This window comes from Aquarana catesbeiana, linkage group LG10 (assembly GCF_042186555.1).
Source record: "Aquarana catesbeiana isolate 2022-GZ linkage group LG10, ASM4218655v1, whole genome shotgun sequence".
NCBI classification, from domain to species: domain Eukaryota; kingdom Metazoa; phylum Chordata; class Amphibia; order Anura; family Ranidae; genus Aquarana; species Aquarana catesbeiana.
The window spans coordinates 211263660-211279001 of record NC_133333.1 but is presented as its reverse complement, the minus strand read 5'-3'; the positions used below and the strand labels follow the sequence as shown (position 1 = coordinate 211279001).

Genomic DNA, 15342 nt, shown 5'->3' with positions numbered 1-15342 from the left:
TACCCAGAAAACAGTGAAGTTTGGTGGAGGCAAAATCATGGTCTGGGGTTACATCCAGTATGGGGGTGTGCAAGGGATCTGCAGGGTGGAAGGCAACATCAATAGTCTAAAATACCAAGAAATCTTAGCTACCTCTTATATTCCCAACCATAAAAAAGGCCAAATTTTGCAGCAGGATGGTGCTCCATCGCATACTTCCATCTCGACATCAAAGTTCCTTAAGGCAAAGAAGATCAAGATGCTCCAGGATTGGCCAGACCAGTCACCAGACATGAACATCATTGAGCATATGTGGTGTAGGATGAAAGATGAAGCATGGAAGACGAAACCAAAGAATATTGATGAACTCTGGGAGGCATGCAAGACTGTTTTCTTTGCTATTCCTGATGACTTCATCAATAAATTGTATGAATCCTTGCCAAACCACATGGATGCTGTCCTTCAAGCTCATGGAAGTCATACAAGATATTAAATTTAGATCTCACAGCACCACTACTTAATTTGCTGACATATTTTTGGATTTTCAGTTGTTCAATTTCTGTACAGGCGACAAAACTTTTGTCTTGCCAAAATTTGACCTGTCTGTCTTGATTAAATGATAAATCTTTTTTCAGTGAAACTAATTTATTTCAGTGCATTAAACATAATTTGGGAGGGCTTTAGCTTTTCATATGAGCTATTTCTTACACCAATTGATTAATTAAAAGTCAGGTTAATAGCAGGAGTTTCTACAAAATAGAGAAGCGACAAGACTTTTCTCAGGGACTGTAGGTGTGCGCGCCTTCCATTTTTGTTTTACATGTACAGGTCTGTCTGAAGTTTGCCAATGAACATCTAAGTAATTCAGAGAAGGAATGGGAGAAAGAACTGATCAGATGAGACCAAAAATTAGCTTTTTGGCATTAACTTGACTCACCGTGTTTGGAGGAAGAAAAATGCTGACTATGACCCTAAGAGCACAATCCCTACAGTCTGGCACGCAGGTGGAAACATGATGCTTTGGGGCTGTTTCTCTGCCAAAGGTACAGGCTGACTTGGCCGCATTTGGGGGCCAATGGACAGGGCCATGTATTGTAAAATCTTGGATGAGAACCTTCTTCCCTCAGCCAGAACACTAAAGATGGGTTATGGATGGGTCTTCCAGCAAGACAACGACCCAAAAAATACTGCCAAGAGACAGCCAAGAAACCTTAAGGATTTAGAGAATATCTGCAAAGAAGAGTGGACCAAAATCCCTCCTGAGATTTGTGCAAACCTGGTCACCAACTACAAGAAACGTATTACCTCTGTGCTTGCCAAACAAGAGTTTCTCCACCAAGTACTAAGTCATATTTTGCTTGGGGATACAAATACTTATTTTACTCACTGAACTGCAACTCAATTGATAACATTTGTATCATGCATTTTTTTTTTTAGTGTTTTTTGGTCGATATTCTGTCTCTATCATTTAAAATACACCTATGATGAAAATTATAGACCCTTATTTTCTTTGTAAGTGGGCAAACTTACAAAATCTGCAGGGGATCAAATAATAATTTTCCCCACTGTGTGTTGTGAATCCTCTATTCACTATATTAAAGCTGGTTTAACACCGGTGATGACTTCAGTGTGTGGCCCTTTCATCTCTACTTGACAATTGGTTTAGGCCAGCCATACATGGATCTAAAATTCGTCTGGTTCAGCAGGGACTGGACGAATTTCAAACCATCTATGTGACAGTAGTTGTACAGAAGTCAATCTACTGATCAACTTCTGTACAACCAGCCTGTCAGATAAATGGTGCTCAGTCAGGGCAGCAGTTTATAACCGGCACTCATTAGCGGAGTGGGAGTGATTTCCCCATTCGCCTTGAATATGTGGATAGGGGAATCGGGTTAGGTTTTTTGTTCAACCCACTGATTGAACAAAAAATATTGAATCATCCATGGGCTGCTTTAGAGACTACTAATACTAAGTCCAGACTGAGCTTGTTTGGCTAGACTTCTCCTATGGGTCACAGGAGTGCAATTCGTTTTACACTCCTGTGACCCGTTTTCAGCAGAGAGTGGACTGAAGTCTGCTCTCTGGTGACGTCACCAATATCAGTCTAGACACCACGTCATCCCAACTCTGGGAGTCTGGATCCACTAGGTGCCTGGACTGATAGCCGTCTCAGAGGCCACTCCCCGCCCCTCCACAGCTCAATGCTCCAGTGAGCGTGGAGGAGCAGAGCAGGAGAGCTGCTGATTGACAGTGAGCAGCTCTGTGCTCGGCAAGCCGAGAGAACTGAGCCTTCAGCGGTGTTCGACGGCTCAGTTATCAGTGCAGAGATGCCAGGGGACCGATGCTGCATCCACCTAGGCAAGTATAAATTGGGGAGAAACAAACCCATACTTCTGTTTTAAGACAAACAAAATCTAAATGTAACTAGCCTATTTGTTCAGATCCATGGTTTAAATTTGGATACCTTATGGGTATAGATTATAGCATTGCTATAATTGATAATTTAATTAGGCATGTAGACGGGTTCTCTATTTTGCGTAAGGCATATGTTTTTGGGATTTCTATATTGACTACACATGTTCCGAATCATTTGAATTTTGAGTGGGACATTTCTCACCTTTTATGATTAAAGCTGAAGTTTAACTAAAAACAAAGTATTTTTTTTTTTAGCTGTAATGAAGCATGTCCAACATTGTTGTGAAGACTGCCAGATCCTGGAGAAATCTTCACTGCAGGGATGCCAGTCCTCTTCCTGAACTTCTAGGGCTACAGTAGTTAACAGCCTTGCGCCTTCAGGCAGAAGAGAAGCACAGAAAGTGAGACAGGTGTATTGCCCTCTGCTTCCTCCTCCTTGGGTTCCTGTTGGACCATCTGCACTGCTGTTCTGCCTGAAGACCCAAAGATGTGGGTTGTACGATCTCCTTTCGATCTACCAACAAGTACATAGTGTAGTGGTCTGATTGGATAGTTTAAGTAGGTTATCATAATAGTTTTGATAAATTTATTGTTGACTGTAAAGTGATTGTATGTTCTGATTATAATGTGTATAGTAAGCCCTGAGAACATTGTTCAGTTATAGAAAAGAAATGAGACAAGGCCTAATGTCACACTTAAACAAGCGCTTAGGAGTAATAAATGTTCTGGAACAGATTGATACAAATTGATGTAAATAACCCAGATTAGTGGCAACAGCTGCTACCTAAAAATATTCCTAAACAAAAGAAATAATACAAATAAATAGTAAAAAAGAGTCTAATAGACTCCGGCAGCGCTTATAAAAAATAATTGATCATAAACCATGAACAATCTGAACAATATATACATTCAATCAAGTCCGTGCACTCATAAAAAATGATGATTGTACAGGAAAAAGTCAAGTCCTTTGAAAAACCGAACCTTATGGAGAAAGATCCTCAGAGATAAATGTTGTCACCCAAGCGAGTTCCACATCACACGTGCTCAAATTAAAGAGGGGGGGTGTGCAAGAGAACTCCCTTTAAATAAAACTCTTACCAGATCAAGACTTGATCTTTAGCGTGTATGTTAACCGGTGGAACTCTTGCCGGTATCCTCCTTCTGTTGTCCGGATTAAGACAGCTCTCAGGTCATTCAATGGTTCAGGCTGAATGATGTAGGAGTTAATGTTGTGCCATCAACCCATTTAAAGGTATTTTCAGTCTCTTGATCAGTCAAACCAAACAGTTCTACCTCCTATGTTTTTTTCTAAGAAATTTTGCTCCTCCTTGCTATTGATAATAGCTAAATAGCCTCCCCAATTCAGGCACATATTTTCTGCATTCTGCCAGGTAAGTTTAAAAGAAGATAGGAAATAACAATGCTTTTCATATTCCAGCCATTCTTGTTCACAGGATCTGCCTTAACTGCTGTAGGCCGGCTGGCACCTGTTGTTCCACTAGCTTGTGTTCAGCTCTGTGCTGATAGCTGCAGAGTGCACAGAGCTGAATGAATGATACCCACAGAGCCCATTGAATTATACCCACCTGACAATGGGTATCATTCATGGAAAACATGGGGTACGACGCTGACGTTCAAAGTCGCAGGAAAAGTCGCACAAGTGTGAAAGGGGCCTAAGGCTCCATTTACACTTCTGAGATTTGTCATGCAACTTTGGACATCAAAGTAGCATGACAAGTCGTTCCCCATGTTTTCCAATGATACCCATTCATATATGCGCGACTTAAAGTTACAACAACTTCAAAGTAGTTCATGCACTACTTTGGTCCGACTTTCATGCAACATGAGGGCCTTAGACTTCAATGTTAACCCTCAGAAGTTGCATGAAAGTCGTACCTGAATGTTATACTATGCAACTTGTGTGCAACAGATGTCCATTATCACTGGTCAAAGCCAAAGTTGCACCCATCCAAAGTTGCACTCCAAAGTCGGCGCAACTTTTGAGTTGTACAAGTGTGAATGGAGCCTTAAAAATCATTCTTTAGTTAAAGATGGTGGCTTAACAGAAATTTTCTAGCACTCCCGAGCTGTGATGACAAAGACTTTCAGACTTACAATGGCATTTTTGATGGTGGTGATAGTTACTGGGTCTCCCTGTGATGTCACCAGTTCCTGTGCCACGGTATCAAAACCTACAAAGAAGAAGAAGAATTGTCACTGGACCCTCCAGACAATGGTCATTCTCTAAAGATTCTGGATCCACTTGTGTCACTTACCCGTTACCTCTCCCTGGCAAAATTCCACCCCCATAGAAAGTGCCTTTCTTTTGAGGGCATTGAGGAATGTCCAGGGGTCAAACCAGCCCTCATTCTCCAGACCTGATTGAATGCAAAGGAAATCAGATTAAAGTGAAAACTGCCATTTAAAGCCCAACTCCAGCTGCCACCCACCCTAATGACTATCCACGACACTATTGTTCTCACCACAATCAAACACTTTTGTTAGTTTTGTTATACATTTATATAGCTCTGACATATTCTATGGTGCTGTACTAAAACATCAAAAGATAAAACAAAACAAAAACTCTTTTGTGAACTTTTGTGCTAGGCACTCCTCAAAGCCCACCCCATGGTTTATCATTTGCTGAGCGCTCTTTTTTGTTGCAATCAGAGATCTAGCACCCTTGGACCTTAACAAGGTCCATTTTTTACTATATCTTCATTATGGATCAGCCTCTTTAAAAGAAGACACATTCCACTGTATATCCCTCAGAATGAAGCTTCACTTCTATTGGTCCAGCGCTATCACACACACACACTTATATAGCTCTTACATATTCTTCAGTGCTGTACAGTGAACACAGAGCCAGTCACATCATTTTTTGCATCAAAGAAGCTTACAATCTAATGTCCCACACACACACACCATTATATATTGATATTACTCTGACATATTTTGCAGTGCTGTACTGAGAACTCTGAGCTAAATCACATCAGTCTTTGCTCTAGAGCAGCTTACAGTCTAATGTCTCCACTGCAGTCACACTATTATTTGTATTAATTATATTTTTACTGTATATACCTCAACATATATGTGATAATTGAGGAAAATTTGAAAGCTCAGCCACATACAACCCATTTCATAACACAGTTTGACTGATCTGGGCATCACTACTGTGTGTAATGCTGCATGACCCAACATAACTCTCACCGTAGGAAGCCAGAGCTACATCCTGAGTATTAATCCATGGAAACTTCTTCTTCAGCTGCTCTGGAGAATACAGGATCACTTTGGCTCCTTGTTCTCTGTGGTGACAAAATAAAAAAGGCCATACTGTTCAGAATCAGACCAATTTATGATACTCTATCAATAAAATGGGTTCAACAGGTGAAATTCTATGGTTTTACTTCCTAGTACTAGTCTCAATTTATCAGTATTAAAATACTGTGGTGATTAGAGGTGTCAAGTATATAACACAGGGTACACAGTAAAGCAATGTGGAGGTTATAATGCACAGGCAGGGCAAAATACAAAGCAATACAAAGGAGGTCCCCAGCAAGATTTCAAGCAAGCCAGCTTTAAAATAATTAAAATAAAATGCACCTCTGTAGAGTGTGGTCCCTAACTGAAATCAGAGTGCTCAACTATGGAGACTTGGATAGCTTTGAGTTAGGGACCACACTCTTTTTTTTAACTTAATTATTTTTTTAGTTGCAGACACACATTGGAAGTATTCAGTTGCCTTGTAAAGGCGATGTCTGGGTTTCTGTATCTTTAAAGCTGAATTACAGCTATGGTCATTTTTACAAAGTTACATTGGTCCAGCTTAAGCTAATGTAAGCATGTAGTGGTCAAACCTGTAGGAGCCCCCGGAAGCTGGAAATCACTGTAGCAGGCAACACTACTAGTAGCTTCCTGTGCTGAGCAGCATTTTCTCAATGAATGCAAAGTGTTCTCTGATTGGATGAGATTGAGTGGCATCATAATCTCCACTTCATCCAACCAGAGAACACTTTGTATTCTATTGTGATAAATGCAAAGTATTCCCTAGATGGCGCCCGTGCCAAGTGAGTAACTGTTTTCACAGGGAAGCAGAGCAGCTGGACCAGATTACCAATGTAAAAATTGCCATACTAGGAATTCAGCTTTAAGGAGGCAAGGGCTGCCTCCAAGCACTGCTTATATGTGCCCCATAGTTGGGGATTGGTTTAAGTTAGGTGCAGTGCACAGAGGTGCACTGGCACAGCTGTGTGGCTTTGTACATGTATTTGCAAATGCATGCAACAAAATTTTATATGCGTGTGTAAAAAATTATATTTATTTATTGTGTTAAACAAAAGGCACACTGCCATCTCCAGGCTTTAGGTCTCATTCACAGTGGCACCGTCAAACCTGCATTTATAGGACATTTCTAAATGCATATACAGGTATGTGATGATGTTTCAAAGGTGCTATTCATAGTGAGCACTTACCTGCATTTACAGGTGATACTCGACAAATTAGAATATTGCGCAAAAGTTCATTTATTTCACTAATGCAGCTTAAAAGGTAAAACTAATATACGAGATAGACTCATTACATGCAAAGCAAGATAGTTCAAGCCGTGATTTGTCATAATTGTGATGATTATGGCTTACAGCTCATGAAAACCCCAAATCCACAATCTCAGAAAATTAGAATATTGTGAAAAGGTGCAATATTCTACGCTCAAAGTGTCCCACTCTAATCAGCTAATTAAGCCATAACACCTGCAAAGGGTTCCTGAGCCTTTGAGCCTCGGTTCACACTGGGACGACTTGTCAGGCGACCTAGGTCGCCTGACAAGTAGCGTCCCATTCAGTACAATGGAACCGTTCTAATCGGAGCGACGCAAGTCGCTCCGACTTAGAAAAAGGTTCCTGTACGACTTTGGGGGCGACTTGGGGCGACTTGCATAGACTTCTATACAGAAGTCGTTTTGCAAGTCGCCCCGGCAGTCGTGTGCAGGTCGCCTCGGTGAGTCGACCTGCAAGTCGTGCCGCCTCTGGTGTGAACCGAGGCTAAATGTTCTCTCAGTCTGGTTCAGTAGGAATCACAATCATGGGAAAGACTGCTCACCTGTCAGTTGTGCAGAAAACCATCATTGACACCCTCCATAAGGAGGGAGAGCCTCAAAAGGTAATTGCAAAAGAAGTTGGATGTTCCCAAAGTGCTGTATCAAAGCACATTAATAGACAGTTACGTGGAAGGGAAAAGTGTGGAAGAAAAAGGTGCACAAGCAGCAGGGATGACCGCAGCCTGGAGAGGATTGTCAGAAAAAGGCCATTCAAAAGTGCTGGGGGGACTTTCACAAGGAGTGGACTGAGGCTGGAGTCAGTGCATAAAGAGCCACCACACACAGACGGATCCTGGACATGGGCTTCAAATGTCGTATTCCTCTTGTCAAGCCACTCCTGAACAACAAACAACGTCAGGAGCGTCTTACCTGGGCTAAAGAAAAACAAACCTGGTCTGTTGCTCAGTGGTCCAAAGCTCTGATGAGAGCAAATTTTGTGCTCTTTTGGAAACCAAGGACCCAGAGTATGGAGCAAGAATGGAGAGGCACACACTGCAAGATGCTTGAAGTCCAGTGTGAAGTTTCCACAGTCTGTGTTGATTTGGGGACCAACGTCATCTGATGGTGTTGGTCCACTGTGCTTCATTAAGTCCAGGGTCAACGCAGACGTCTACCAGGAGATTTTGGAGCACTTCATGCTTCCTTCCGCAGACAAGCTCTATGGGGATGCTGACTTCATTTTCCAGCAGGACTTAGCACCTGCCCACACTGCCAAAAGCACCAAAACCTGGTTCAAGGACCATGGGATTACTTTGCTTGATTGGCCAGTAAACTCGCCTGACCTGAACCCCATAGAGAATCTATGGGGCATTGCCAAGAGAAAGATGAGAGACAAGAGACCAAACAATGCAGAAGAGCTGAAGGCTGCTATTGAAGCATCCTGGTCTTCCATAACACCTCAGCAGTGCCACAGGCTGATGGCTTCCATGCCACACCACAATGAGGCAGTAATTGCTGCACAAGGGGCCCAAACCAAGTACTGAGTACATATGCATGCTTATAGTTTTCAGAGGTCCGATATTGTTCTATGTACAATCCTTGTTTTATTGATTGCATGTAATATTCAAATTTTCTGAGATTGTGGATTTGGGGTTTTCATGATCTGTAAGCCATAATCATCACAATTATGACAAATCACGGCTTGAACTATCTTGCTTTGCATGTAATGAGTCTATCTCATATATTAGTTTCATTAGTTGAATAAGTGAAATAAATTAACTTTTGCACGATATTCTAATTTGTCGAGTATCACCTGTATGTGCAGTTTAGCTGTGTTTAGAAAAAATTGAATTCTGTGCGTCCTGGATCAGATTAGAAACTGTACACGGGCTAAAAGCATGTTTAAAAGTTGATTATACTTCCCAGGCAATTGACTTAGAATCACATGACCGGGAACTTTGCTGATTGGTTTCCAATAGTGAATGGGGACCTAAGCAGTCAATGATGGTGCGGTTTGGCAGTGAACAGCCACACAGTGTGTGCTGATAGCGGTCAAAATTATAGTGGTTATTAACCTACCCTCAGCAAAGGGTGTTGCAAATTTTAAAAAAATGTTACAGTAACATTTGGGAAGTGATTATGTTAGGGGTCACAAGTTATCCCCATGCAGGGAGCCTCAGTGACAGCTACTCTGTCTTTACTGATGGGGTTAAACGCTTCCAACCAGGTGGGGAAGTGGTTGGAGAATGAGGAATGAGAAAGTCAGAATGTGACAGCTGACAGACTGGGGGGTTCATTTATTAGAGGGACTTATATAGCGCTGTCAATTTACGCGGCACTTTACATATATATTGAACATTCACATTAGTTCCTGCCCTCAAGGAGCTTACCACCTAAGGTCCCTATCTCGCATTCATAAATATTAGGGCCAAATAAGAAAGAAGCCAATTAAACTACCAGCATGTCTTTGGAGTGTGGGAGGAAACCGGAGTACTTGCAGGAAACCCACACAGTCACAGGAAGAACATGCAAACTCCAGGGTTGGGATTCGAACCAATGACCCTGATAGGCGGAAGTGCTAACTACTTAGCCACTGTGCTCAGAAAAGCAGTTATGTCATCCTGCTCAGAGAGCAACTACGACTGCAAGTAAGTACACAAGAGTTCTTGACGTTGTCTTCCCATGGGGGCACCCTCACTTGTGGCTGTTCCCCTGAGCACATTGTAGTAGTCTCACTGAAGGATAGAAAACGAGGCATTCTATAATGCTGGTTTGGTAATGTGACATACGAGAGATATAAATGGTTTATAAATGATATCCTAGATTTGAGAGTGGATGTAATGGCTGAATAACATTTAATAGCGTTTTGAGAAACGAATAGTTGCATACTGCAAAGTGCTGGGTCTTTAAATTGACTATTACTGTATATACCAGTAAAGCCTTCCATAATTTAATTCACTTAAGGACATCATTTTATTTCTTTGATTACAAATCTAATGAGGGTATGTCTATATATCTTAAAGAATAAAATAAACAAGACTGATCAGTGCGGATATAAAAAACTGGTGACGTAAGGAGTTATCTCAGGGCTGTCCTCTGTGTCCCATGAACAGGACTTGAGAAGCTGTCTTGAGATTGTGCCGTGTCCCTGGAAAGAATGTGGTTATGACTGAGAAATGGAAAACAGATGTAAAAGTACAGTATTTCTACATCTAGTTTAGAAACCATATTAGTTCTATTGGATCAATTAAGTGAATGAGTTAAGCCTCGTTCACATGGGTGTACTACAGCTTACACACGTGTGAAGGCCATGTTTGCCCCCACAGGGATGCAAAGGTGTTCAGTGATTTGCATCAAATTAAGTTACTGTGCCTAAATCGTTATTAACGATAGTCAGGAAGTATCACCCTTATACACCCATACCGCTGAGTTTTGTAATTTTGCTCTAAGATTTCTGCGCCTTTCTCGCTGGACAGGAACAGGTATCCAGAAGGGTTGAACTGAATGTCAATGGGGTCTTCATTTATCACGCCCAGATATTCCTAAAACATAGAAGACATGTCAGATTTTCTTTTTATAGTAATGAAAATGTAAAAAGATCAGGAACACACAACGGTAGCTCGGTACAGAGTTAGGATACAAGATCAAATATATAAGACAGCAAGAGGCTGAGCTCATCATGCTCCATCTATAACTGAACTTTTTACTACAAGTTCCTTAAAAAAAGACTTACATTAATGTTGCTCAGAAAATGAGCACCAAAGATAGACATTTGGATGTTTTCCGGCCGAGAAAACTGCTGTCGAATGCCACCTGCTGACAGGACCGTGGATGCCTGAGAGTACTAAAGAATAATATAAAAAAAAAAAAAAATATATGAATAAATAAAGCATATATATGTCAAGGCAAAACTTTTTTTTTTTCTTTTGCTTTTATTTTTAAAGTGGTTGTAAACCCTTACACACCACTTTTCACTACAGGTAAGGCTATAATAAGGCTTACCTGTAGGTACCGTGGATAGCTCCTGAATTTGCACGGTTTAGGAGATATCCACTGTACCAGCATGTACCGGCGTCATCAGCACATGCACGCTGCAGAAACGTCTCGTTCGTGCCGTTTGTTCAGCTGATGTGCCGTGACGCCATTTCGGCTCCGGCCAATCACGGCGCCAGGGGGCCCACGAGCCCGGAAGTAACATTCCACATCTGCACCAGCTTCGATCTAAGGTAGGTATTTCATAATGAGCTAGTATGTGATGCATACTAGCTCATTATGCCTTTGTCTTGCAGGTTTTTTTTTTTTGATGGGTTTACAACCACTTTAAGGCCCACCTCACAAAGCCATGGCGATCTCTCACCACTGGCAGGATTGCATATGTGAAATGGGCCCTAGGCTTCATTTACACCAATGCGTTTTTTCATGCTGTTTGCAGAATTGCAGGACATTTTTTGGACATGAGTTCCAATGGAACACGTTTATATCAATGCATTTTTGTGCCTCTGCAATTTTGGAAAGAGCCAGGGACTTTTTCAAATGCGAAACAGTGCTTTTTTTTGCCTCTTTTGGTTCAATAGACTTCAATGGAGAAGCTGCAGAAAGGCATGTAGTGTGTTTTTACCGGGATTTGCGTTTTTAAATCTGCCCAACAAGTTTTCCTAAAAAACAAAAAGAAAAACATAAAAAAGACGCAAAACGCAAATTGCGGCAAAAAAAAAAAAAAAAATGCAGAAAGCACAGCAGAAACACTCAAAAGCAACATGCATATATGTGACTCGAGTCTTATGCTGTATACACACTATACAATCTTCTTTAGATTTTTTTCCTTTATATTTACCAAAACCATATAATACAAGGTCAAACCTTAAGAATTTCAATTTGTACGCTATCAGGCCGGCCCTTGCACTACATGGTTTTGGTAAATCTAAAGGAAATCAAACAACAAAAGTTGTATAGTGTGTATCCAGCTTTAGATAAGAACTGTCATGTTTTTATTGTTCCTATTTGTGTAAACCTCTGTGCTTAGTGTGGGTTAAACGTAAACCCAGGAATAGCTGCACACTAAACAAATATATACCAAAATTAGTTGTGCTGTCCCTTTAAATAAGTGCAAAATTATCTGCAAAAAGTGCAAAGAAACTCTTAATTATCTAAAGTGCAAACAGCCAAGTGCAAAAAATCAAATCTGCAAATCAGAGTTCATAAATGACAAATTCATATACTTCCAATGTGATGTGAAATAAACACTAATACATAAAATTCATATTGCTGGTGCAGAAATAAAATAAAAACACCAGATATATAAAAAGTCTAATTGTAAACTGTGCCAACATAGAAGAGTACAGATCTACTGCTGACTCTTTATATTTTAGTGCACCTTTACAAAGGAGATTCAAACAGTATCTGCTTACTGGAACATTAGACCTCTAGGAAAATGAGCTCATATGTGCTTAAACCAGACAAGTAATCAATCCCCAAGGGCATCAGAAATAGTAAGTTCTGTATATGGCAACCTTCCCAGTATGGTGGCTGTTCACTGCTCCACTTGACCCAATATCAATGTGTAACCGCAAGGTATAGAAGGGGGGGGGGGGGGGGGGGAACATGCTATAGTGCATTATCCAGATCAAAATCCACTTTATTAAAAGAGGTACTAACAAAAAACTCCGGTCAAACAGCAATGAGCCAAACACATAGTACCCAAACGGCGGCCGTGCGTGATGACATAATTTGCCAAAAGCTCCATCCCTACATGTTTCGTCTAATGACAGCAAACAGGGCTGTTTAGGAGCAGTGCATCCCTCCCAGTGTTTTTAGTGCACCTTGGTAGGGACAGATCCACCATCTAGCCTCGCTGCAGGCATCCTGTCAAAGTCTATGGCTGTTCAGCCCCATCAAGCCACTTCCTGCTATAGACTTTGACAGTTGTAGAAATAAACTCATATGGCCTTAATTGCCATCATCCCTTATTAGTTTTTCACATTATATATTCTCATGTCAGGGGATTTTTGAGTCAATTCAAACATTCATGTATATATATATATATATATATATATATATAAGTATTTTAATCGCTTAAAAGAAAAATATGTAAAAAACAGTAAACCGTTTTTTAAAGCTCAAAGATTTGTCATCTCATACAACATAGGTGTCCATTATATGATTACACATTCAAAATGCATTAAAGTGGTATACCCCAGCTACTTGCTGTTCAGCTCCACCATCATTGTAAGCTGTGGATGGTTTACAGTAGGTGGGGGACATCCAAGGCGTTTCGAAATGTAAACATGAAAAATTTCTTCTTCAGGGATTTTTACCACTTGTGCAACATAAAGCGATTTCATTTTAAGAATAGTACTTTGTATGCTCATATAACGGGTACATTCAATCAATTCAATAAACACTTACATTACATTATATCTTTGGTCAGAGTATTCCCAAAACGGCTCTCATATCCTTGTTGTAAATCACTATTCGTGCTATGCAGAGACCGCTGGAATATATCCAAAAGTTTTTGACACCAGAGCTTGAAAAAGATAAAAAAAGGAAAAGATATGAAAAGAGGTGGTCATGGATGGTTTGAGATATCTCTATTTTGTAATATATGATGATTATGAGTCATTTATTGCCATTTGATGGCTCATATATGTTGTCAAAAGAGCCAGACAAAAGAAAGGCTGTCAGTACATACAAATAAAAAGATTCTGCCGTATACACTACACCATCCATGCCTGCCGCATAAGGGGGATACTCAGTGTCTCTCTGTGGTTCCTGGGCTGCCTCTTGTCGTATATTTAGGCAGCGCCAACAAGTACTTATCCATATCAAATTATATGGAAAGGAAAATGGCGTCACAGTCCCCGGTGTCTCAATATACCACGCATGCGTGTCGTTTTGATGTCACGCGTTGCCGCATCATAACCAGTCTCTGTGATGACAACATCCGGAGACCAGTGGTGGCCATATTGGAGACCAATGCTGCTGACACAGGATGTTTCTCTAGTGCCTAAGAATCTGGAAATGATTCCATTATTCTCAGTACGCACTTGAGAGTCTGTGAGGCCCCAAACAATGTTGTAGAGGCCTTCCTGTGCCTGGTACAGTCACGAAATTCACACAAATCTATCGGATCTCTGCACCAAAAAGAAGAGAATACTCGTACCACTACAATGAAATATGTTAAACAAATTATAATTACATAAAGAAGAATATCAAAATCAAATAGGCACTAGAGAAACATCCTGATCGTTTGATATGGATAAGTACTTGTTGGAGCTGCCTAAATATACGACAAGAGACAGCCCAGGAATCACAGAGGGGCACGGAGTATCCCTCTTATGCGGCAGGCGTAGTGTAGTGTATACGGCAGCATCTTTTTATTTGTAAGTATTGACTGCCTTTCTTTTGTCTGGCTCTTTTGACAACATATGAGCCATCAAATGGCAATAGAGGACTCATATTCATCATATATTACAAAATAGGGATTTCTTAAACCATCCATGACAACCTCTTTTCATATCTTTTCCTTTTTTTATATTATATATTTATATTTTGGTGTCAAAACCTTTGGGTATATTCCAACCGTCTCTGCATAGCACGGATAGTGATTTACAAAGATATGGGAGCCGTTTTGGGAATACTCTAACCAAAGATATAATGTAATGTAAGTGTTTATTGAATTGACTGAATGTAGCAAAACTTACCCATTATATGAGCATAGGAAGTACTATTCTAAAAATGAAATCACTTTATGTTGGAGAAGTGGTAAAAGAAGAAATTTTTCATGTTTACATTTCGAAACGCGTTGTTGTCCCCACCTACTGGAAACCATTCACAGCTTACAATGATGGTGGAGCTGAACAGCAAGTAGCTGGGGAATACTGCTTTAATGCATCTTGGATGTGTAATAAAATAACGGACTTATGTTGTATGAGATGAAAAATCTTTGAAAAACTGTTAACTTTTTTTTTATACATATTTTTCTTTTAAGCGATAAAATAAAAAGAGATAATATATATAATGAGAATGTTTGAATTGCATCAAAAATTTTCTGAAATGAGGATATATAATGTGATAGACTTTGACAGTCTGTCTGCAGCAGGGCTGGAAGTTGCACCTGTCCCTAAAACAAGGGGCAAGAGGTCAGACCACTATGGTTTAAAAATGACACACTGAAACAATGTATACTGACTAAAAAGGCTGCTAGAACCAGCTACTAACATATACATAGTTTCATTGTGTTAACCCCCATTGGAAAGGGCAGCAGTCCTGAAACAGATTGGCTTCATAAACGAACTGCCTTTGGAATAAACATGCATCTGGATTTGAATATCATGAGGTGGTACTTTCATTTTAGGTTCATTGAAAAATAAAAATCTGCTTATCCTACTCTACTAAAAAGGAAATCTCTTTAT

The 15342-nt window shown here is 40.3% G+C and overlaps 1 protein-coding gene across 2 annotated transcripts in view; it reads right to left on the bottom strand.

The window, feature by feature from the left end:
* Positions 1 to 15342, bottom strand: part of FOXRED1 (FAD dependent oxidoreductase domain containing 1) — a 34158-nt gene that overhangs the window by 12048 nt on the left and 6768 nt on the right. For both annotated transcript variants that reach the window (XM_073603266.1, XM_073603265.1), the window contains exons 3-7: positions 10665 to 10775; positions 10355 to 10473; positions 5608 to 5702; positions 4674 to 4775; positions 4513 to 4589 (exon numbers count right to left, since the gene is read on the bottom strand). In XM_073603266.1, the coding sequence (XP_073459367.1) occupies positions 4513 to 4589; positions 4674 to 4775; positions 5608 to 5702; positions 10355 to 10473; positions 10665 to 10775 (504 nt within the window). The remainder of the gene's footprint in view (positions 1 to 4512; positions 4590 to 4673; positions 4776 to 5607; positions 5703 to 10354; positions 10474 to 10664; positions 10776 to 15342) is intronic.